The 8,547-nt window shown below is 47.0% G+C and overlaps 1 protein-coding gene across 1 annotated transcript; it reads left to right on the forward strand.

Moving 5' to 3' along the window:
• The first annotated feature begins 4,735 nt into the window (after positions 1–4,735).
• On the forward strand, positions 4,736–8,252 carry LOC144103552 (uncharacterized). The gene is made up of 4 exons (XM_077636244.1): positions 4,736–4,873; positions 4,941–6,077; positions 7,166–7,291; positions 8,061–8,252. The coding sequence occupies exons 1-4, from the start codon at positions 4,736–4,738 to the stop codon at positions 8,250–8,252; spliced, it is 1,593 nt and encodes a 530-aa protein (XP_077492370.1).
• The last annotated feature ends 295 nt before the right edge of the window (positions 8,253–8,547 follow it).

Below are 8,547 nucleotides of genomic sequence, written 5' to 3' on the forward strand. Positions count from 1 at the left end.
GCACTTCGCGATTGTGTTATTCTCGATTGAGTTATTCTAGATTGTTTTTCTTTCTCTGAACGGCAGTCTTCTTATTTCACCGGAAATGTTGGGCTGTCCTGGAGCAATAAAAATTGATTTCTCTCCTATCCCCGACGCTTGCTAAGAGAAATTTTGTTCTTTTTCGTTGCTCTCGTCTATAGGACAAAGGGCGAGAGAAGTTAGGCCGCGTAGGGTCAAGTGACCAAAAAAGGCCCTTTCAGATTTTCGCGATAGAATTAAGGCACAAAAGGTAATGAACAGCAGGTTGATCTTCATGCCGGGATTACTGAGAAAAAATTTTGAAGTTCATTTCGAAGATTTTGAAGTTTTAAGTTCGTAATAAAGTGTCAATGACTAAAGAATTTCTGCACTGGACTTGCTTGCTCTAAGGCATTGAAGCCATTGCTTCCCATTTTACTTATGAGCAGATTTGAAAGCCGCATGTTTTACTTACATTTTTTCTGGTAAGAAGCTGAAACATTCTACTATTTATATTGCATCAGCTTTTCTGCCACCGGAAAAAAAGAGCGTATTGGAAGTCAAGTCATGGGAACATTAGTCTGGTTAATACATGTAGCCTACGAGCGAGATGTGCAGGCTGGTCTTACGATTGCAAATGCTGCCTTATAATCTGCCTCATGTTTTAAACACATATCAACATACAACGGGATATACAAAAGCTGAGCTGCGGAAGTATTTTGTTCAAATGCCATTCTATGTCTTCACTTGTGGATTTTCGAACGTTTGCTTGAGTGTTAATGTATTTTTCTTTCAACATACGTATGACCATTTCAGTGTCCTCATTTTAAAACATTATTCGAGTCAGTATATATATATATATATATATATATATATATATATATATATATATATATATATATATATATATATATATATATATATATATATATATATATATATATATATATATATATATATATATATATATATATATATATATATAGTGTTTTCTTTATTTAATCTACAACTGTTTGTGTGACTGATTTTGCAAAATGTCCTGTACCGCTCGCGTGCTACTGCTTGTAGGGGTTTCCTGGACCCAGTGAAGCTGCCCAGGCTGCTTTTAGCCAGGAAACCCTCCAGTTGAACCTGGAAAATAAACTTATTGTCTTATTGACTTGACTTATTTAATCTAGAGTGGGGGTGATGCAGCTAAATTTGTCGGCGTTTGCCAAGGCTGCGAAAACTGCAACTTCCTCGTGGTCCCTGCGGTTATTAAGCCTACTGCTTTAAGCCGGGCACCTTAGGGTAGAAAACCAGGAAATATTTTAGCTAGCGTGAGGTTTCAGACGCCCAAAGCAAACGGATTCCCAGACATTTACCTGCAGCATGGCGCACTTGCACATTTCTTTCCTCTGATTTTCTAAAAAACACGCAAGACTAAGATTGAAGCCCATGAGAGTAGCGCAGATGCTGTAAGAATGAATGCCAATTAAAGCTGTGAAAAAATTTTGCATCGCATTGAACTAAACACCGCACGCCTCAATTCATGTAAGTCACTAGTATTTTCAGACACATGCACTTTGTTGCCAAAATAGCATTTTGTGAGTGCGGACACGGTGACATAAAACTGAACAGCATCAAGAAACTCGGTCAGCGCATGCTTGTTCTCGCGATATTCGGCTTCAGGTACGCAATGCCTTACTGAAGTTTCCAATCTTCAAGGTTCTTTGCCGAGCAGTGTAAAAGGATCATTACGGTGCCTTTAAACAATCTGTCTAGCTCCTCGGAACTGTGGAAGAGGGGTATTCTTGCCACCCGGGGATTTTGAAAAAACTATACGCGACTAAATGCTGTAGTTAGATAGCTTCGCCGATAATCATTGGAAGAAGTGCTTTGAAGGGGGCATAGCGCAACTGAAACGAGGACATGAGAGGGACACGGGAGGAGAGCTCGTCCTGGGCCATGCATGTACTTGTTTCTCTCGCGCCAAGCTCCCTCCAAATCATGCTGTTACAACTAGCCCACACTTCAACTTTGCTCAAGTGCTTTGAAAAGGACGTGGCGTGAAAATGGGGCACGAGCTGGTTTGATCATCATGCTGTAGATCTGCTTCGTGTGGAATTGCTTTTTGCTTAATCCTCTTTGGCGACAGTTCGCTGTCCTGCAAACCATCAAGTGGTCATCTTTACTTGATTTCCTCGAGGATAGATCCTACATCTGTTCTAACAATCAGCAGATAATATGGTAACACACGTACAGTCATGATATCCTTTTTGGCATCACACTCTCGTTTATAGGTCAGTGGTATGTAACACTGTAAGAAATTCAGGCGAGGAAAAATGTACTGCAGGGGTCTCGAACATACGCGCCGTAACAAGTGGGCCTATGGCTATACCCACTTCCGCCTTTCTTCCGGAATTAACATGCCGGTGAAATTTATTTTTTATTTATCCGTTATGCAACTGATTATCGCTGCTCGCTTTTGAGGCGAGAACTTTCACTACGCTAGGTAAAGCAGTCGTCGCGTAGGCCGGAGAATGACCTTCAGCCCAGCCACGTTATCCGCATATGATCATATGTTGTACAGTTATGGAGTCGAACCCTTGACTCCTGACTTGACCCATGATCTTGAGTTGACCTTTGACCTCTGACTTTTAGTCACCTTTGGGTTGACTTTTTACCTTAAGAACATCCGATGGGGTGATTTGAAGCCACTTGACATCCCTAGCGGGTGTCGCAAGACCATGTTATACCACTTCATAGCCACGTGGTCGTGTGGGTATAATGGAACGGCTGTCGCGAGCGTGTAGCCGAGCTGCCACGGACGAGCCTGAGATGGTTAGCAAGCGTGCTTGCTTTTCCCTGAATTCCAGGGTCAGCCAAGTTAAGCAACTGCCAATTTTTTCTAAACCGGCTGGTTGCTCCTCGGGCCTTACTTCTATGTGTCAGCGTCTACGCATACTTTGCGTGGAAATATAAAGGTAGCAATTTGCTACTTGGCAGCTTTCGGAGGCTGTGAGTCACTGCTTGGGCTTTGATATGTGCTAGGTGGTTGAAATGGTCCCCGGAGACTTCATATGTGTGCTACTATCCTTGCTTTCGGCCTCGCGTCTTTTCGACAACTTGATTTCGTGAGAAATAAGTTTTTCAATGTAGTCCATGAGGTGAGACAACATCTAGGAACGAAAAAAAGCTGGTTGCTTGCAAAGCACAACTTCTCCTGCTATTCCCCTAGATTAAACTAGCCAACGTCTGTTTAAATTTGTACAATGACAAAAATTCATGCCGCCACCTACCCATGCAAAAAAAGAAAAACAACTCATTCTCCGACTGGAAAGAGAAGAGTGCGCAGCCTTGCTTCTCCCGTGCTCCGTGCATTTGCCTCCGGTTGACCTGCAAGCCCCCAAGTAACCAAGCGAACTTTCTTCTATGCTTCACCTGCCTGCTCATGAGCGCCGGACGGCTTGTGAACGTCGGCAGTTTTCATGGTCCGATTCCATTCTAATGTAGAAAGAGCAGAAAAGTAAATAATAAGCGGATGCTCGTGATTAGTCCCGCGCTGCGCAATAGCGCAAGGCTTCCTCTCATTGGCTAAGGATGACCATTGACTCCAAAAAAAGAAGAAGGAAGGGACGCTGCAAGAAAAAAGGAATAACTAAAAGCTCCCTGCTTGCTTCCTACCATAAAACGTACACCGGTCTAAGCACTAGTAGCCTTTATCAATAGTGCAGCCTTGGGAAGCATGCCACGACGCCCCTGTGCCATTAAGATATTTGCATGCTTCTTTCTTTATTGTTATAGGTGCTGTTCTTTGCGTTTACAGTCGTTCTTTGAACTACGCCGACATCGTCCCTTTCGTGCCAGTTTCATCTTGCCCAACTGCAGCAGAAATCGCGCACGAATCATGCAATTGCACCTCCGCTGTCAGGTCTCGTACGCCGCAGCGTCTCCTAACGACTAGTGCTCTTGACGACTGGTGGTATATGCCGTATTGATCCTTGGCTGCTCCAGTATTTCGAATGCTAAGCTGAACAGACTTTCTTTTCAGAATAGTATTGCAGGCTTGTTAGTGTGAAACAGTGCAACGGCACTAGAATAAAGGTATTGTCTTTCCTTTGTGGATTTTATGTTCCTAGCTATGCACAGCTTGTGAGAGGAGCTCTTTAATAAGTGCCTGTTCCCAGGTTTCTTTAGCACAAAGTTCCAGAGCAGCAGTGTTTTTAATCTGAGATGAAATCGCTTTGTGCAACAAACTGACATCACTCAGTAATTTTAACCACGGGGAGAGACTGCACGAATATACAAAGCGTACTTCGTTAGACGTGCGGCAGAATAGCTTGCATTTTAATCCTTTTATTTAATGCACTAAACTCCGTACGTAAATAGTGAGTTTTAAAACTTTCGAAAGCGCTGCTACGAGGGACACCAAGAGAAAGAAAACGAAGGACAAGCGCTACTATCAACTGAAGTTTATTGGAAAAAAACACATAAGGTTAAATACTCACACAAGGCTCGTTCGTTTTCTTTCTCTTGGTTGTATCAGATAGCAGCTTATCAGCCCGAGAACGGTGGGCCGCATCTTTCCCTCCCTCGTTCCCCTTCCCCTCTTTCGTTTCGTGGCCTTTAAAAAGGAGAGGAATAAACTGCCGAGGGGCTTTTTTCTTGGTCGGCACAGCACCTTGCTGCAATGTGTGCCTATTCTCTTTAGACGTACGATACATGGTGTCAGAAGTGCCGAAGCCCCGCCGATATGAATATTGTCAAGCCTCCAGAGCCGCTACAGTTCTCCGGAAACCTACGAAGAAACTGGCACACGTTCAAGCAAAAACTGGAGCTTTTCTTCACGGCTACGCCCACTACACCGCCCAGATCGGAAGCCGCCAAGACGGCAATCCTCCTCAGTGCCGCGGGTGAAGAGGCTCTCGACGTCTATAACAACTTCTCCTTCGAAGCAGGGTGAGAGCAAGGAAGACTACCAGACAGTGCTGCGCAAGTTTGAGGCGTACTGTGTGGATGAAGGAAACGAAGTTTACGAAAGACACGTTTTTCGCCTCCACGTGCAGGATGAAGGAAAGCCTTTTGAACAATATCTGCGGCAGTTAAAGAAACAGGCGAAGCTATGCAATTTCGGCACGCTCGAAGAATCTATGATAAGAGATCAGGTTGTTTTCGGCACTAACAATCCGAAGATAAGGGAGAAAATGCTACGAGAAAAGGACCTAACCTTACAGAAGGCGGAGCAGATGTGCAAAGCGGCCGAGGTCTCGGCGCGGCAAAATGCTGCTTGGTCGAATGACACCCTACAATTAGACTACGCCCACAAACGGGAGCATGACCGGAAACCTTTTCGATGTCGACAATGCAACAGGGCTCATGCGCAAGGAGACTGCCCGGCGTATGGAAAGATATGTTATGCTTGCAAGAAGCCGAATCATTTTGCGGTATGCTGCAGGCGCCGCCAGAGCAGACAGGTAGATGAAGTAAAAGAAGATAAGATGGAGGACGGGTTCGATATTTTAGATATCGGAGTGCGCGGAATCAGCGACGGGGCCGGTGCAGACTGGACGGTCAGCGGAAACATACGCGGCAAAGAAATTAGATTCAAAGTTGACACAGGCTCACAAGCAAACATAGTTCCTGTAACTCTTTACCGTCGTTTGAAAAACACCGCGAGCCTCCAGAAAAGCACTGCAGTGCTGAAGGCGTACAACGGCAGTGCTATCAAGCATGTCGGAGTGGATAGAGAGATCCTTGTTATCAACGGTGTGGCACACGTTGTGACCTTCTTCGTGGTCAAGAAGGGTCGGCAGGCCATACTAGGGCTGCAGACATGTCAGCAGTTTGGGCTAGTGCCGAAAGCTGTGGATTCGGTGGAATGGAATGAGACAGCACCGGAGAAAGCCTTTCCAGACTTGTTCCAGGGTACGGGGTGTGTTGGACGGCAGTACCGGATGGTCCTGCGGGCGGATGCTGTCCCAGTAGTGCATCCAGCACGAAGAGTACCTTTGGCCCTCCGGGACCCTCTTCGACAAGAACTGGAGCGCATGGAAAAGGCTGCCATTATCAAAAAGGTGGATGAGCCCACAGAATGGGTAAGCCCTTTGGTGATAGCGCGTAAGAAAGATGGAGCGCTTCGTGTCTGCATGGATCCAAGGGAAATCAACAAGAACATCAAACGCGAGCACTATCCAATGCCAACAAGGGAAGAGATTGAGGCAGAGCTGTCGGGTGCAAAGTTATTTCCCGGCTAGACGCAAATGCAGGTTTCCATCAAATCCCATTAGACGAAGCTACATTGCGGGTGTGTACTTTTGCGACACCATTTGGGCGTTACCGATTTTTGCGTCTTCCTTTTGGAATTTCATTAGCGAGCGAAGTTTTCCAGAAAACGCTAACTGAAATCTTCGAGGGACTGGAAGGCGTCCGCATATACATTGATGATATTCTAGTGTGGGGTGACAGTGAGAAGCAGCATAACGAGCGCCTCCATGCCGTGCTAACGCGGGCAGCACAGGCGGGCTTGACGTTTAACAGGCAGAAATGCGTGTTTGGGTTGAAAGAAATTGCGTTCTTGGGCGACGTAATAGGTGAGCAAGGCGTTCGTCCCGGTCGCAACTTAGTTGAAAGCGTCCTTTCGCTGCCGGCGCCGCAAGATAGACATTCAGTGTGCAGAATGATGGGCGTTGTTAACTACTTTCGCAAGTACGTCCCGTCACTGAGTGATAAGACAGTCTTACTGAGGACACTCTTAAAAGAAAACGTCATGTTTGAATGGACGGCGGCGCATCAGCGTGAATGGAGAGAAATTTGCGACGCACTGACAAACCCTCCATTACTCGCGCTTTTTGATGAAGCAAAGGAAACCAAGATCACTGCGGACGCTTCGGGGACTGGTTTGGGCGCTGCACTACTGCAGCGATATGGCAGTGACTGGCGACCAGTGTCGTACGCATCAAGGACCCTAACAGATAGCGAAACCCGCTATTCGCAAATTGAAAAGGAAACGCTTGCGGTAGTGTTCGCATGCGAGAAGATCCATCATTTTGTTTATGGCCGCAGGGTACTGATCGAAGCTGACCATAGGCCCTTGCTTGCAATTTCCCAAAAGAACATTGCAGACATGCCTCCGCGATTGCTGCGTTTTTTTATTAGGCTGCTACAATATGATTATACGCTGCAGTTCGTTCCTGGCAAAGACTTGCTGCTGGCGGACATGTTGTCACGTGCACCGGTGCCAACGCAGGCGTCGAGTGCCTCATCGGAAGCAGACTGCGACATCCATGCCGTACAGGTCGTCTCCAGCATCGTAAGCACGCCAATGAAAGAGCGTCTGGAAAAGGAAATCAGGAATGACCCGTACTTAAGCGAGGTGAGAAAGCGAATTTCACAAGGGGCTGCCATCGACGGTGAACTGAAGCCGTTTGCCAGAGAGCTGTCTGTGGTAGAAGGAATACTGCTCAAGGGCTCTAAAGTTGTCATACCTAAATCTATGAGAGCAGAAATTCTTCAGAGGATTCACGAGGGGCACCTTGGACTAAATAAATGCAAAGCCAGAGCGCGGAGATTGGTATTCTGGCCTGCGCTCAACAGTGCCATTGACGAGTTCGTGCGAGTGTGCAGTACTTGCCAAAAGTATGCGTACAACAAGCAGAGGGAATCCTTGCTCATGCAGCCCACCCCGGATAGGCCATGGTACCGCGTAGGAATTGACCTCTGCCAGTTTGGGGGAGCCGCTTATGTCGTAGTGTACGATGCCCACTCAAATTTCCCTGAAGTAGAGAAGCTAAGAGGCACAGCGGCAAAAGAGGTCATAGCCAAGATATTGGTCATTTTCTCACGGTACGGCATCCCGGTGCAAGTGTGGACTGACAACGGGCCCCAGTTTTCATCGCGAGAATTTCGTTTGTTTGCGCAGAAGTACGACTTCCAGCACATCACATCGAGTCCAGAATTCCCAAGGTCAAATGGGCTTGCGGAAAAGGGGGTTCAGATAATTAAGCGCATCCTTAAGAAGACGAATGAGTCACGCGGTGACTTTTGGTTGGGTCTCTTAGCCTATCGTTCTTCTCCCTTAGAAGATGGCCGCTCTCCGGGCGAACTGCTGCAAGGCCGACGCCTCCGCACTTCCCTGCCTGAATACAACGAGGATTCCAGTGTCCCAGTGCGAAAGCATTGCCAATCTTCGAGGGGAAAGGTACTGCCACCTCTTAAAGAGGGCAGTTCAGTTCGTGGGCACGGCGACAACTGGTCACGCACAGCAACAGTAATCGAGAAAGCAGCACCGAGGTCGTACGTGGTGAAGACTGAAAACCAGCGGCTCTTGAGGCGAAACAGGCAACACTTGCTGCACATTCCCGGAGGCGATGAAAGTATGCACAGAGATCAGGACGTCGACAGCCTGGGAAAACAGTGTCTCAGCGACAAAGACCAGGATATCGACCGCCCGGGAGGACACGCACATACAGACCGACAAAACATGGTGCATCCGACGCACGCGGCTCAGGAGACCGGCCGGGACGTCGACATCTCGCAAGAACAATCTCCACGGCACAGACAGAACAT

This window comes from Amblyomma americanum, chromosome 9, assembly GCF_052857255.1.
Source record: "Amblyomma americanum isolate KBUSLIRL-KWMA chromosome 9, ASM5285725v1, whole genome shotgun sequence".
NCBI classification, from domain to species: domain Eukaryota; kingdom Metazoa; phylum Arthropoda; class Arachnida; order Ixodida; family Ixodidae; genus Amblyomma; species Amblyomma americanum.

Excerpts from the sequence above, each read along its gene's own strand:
- LOC144103552 (XM_077636244.1), top strand. The coding sequence starts at position 4,736 with ATGAATATTGTCAAGCCTCCAGAGCCGCTACAGTTCTCCGGAAACCTA. Across the intron at positions 6,078-7,165 it reads TGGATGAGCCCACAGAATGG|TTCGTTCCTGGCAAAGACTT; the intron begins GTAAGCCCTTTG and ends TATACGCTGCAG. Across the intron at positions 7,292-8,060 it reads TACAGGTCGTCTCCAGCATC|AAGATGGCCGCTCTCCGGGC; the intron begins GTAAGCACGCCA and ends CTTCTCCCTTAG.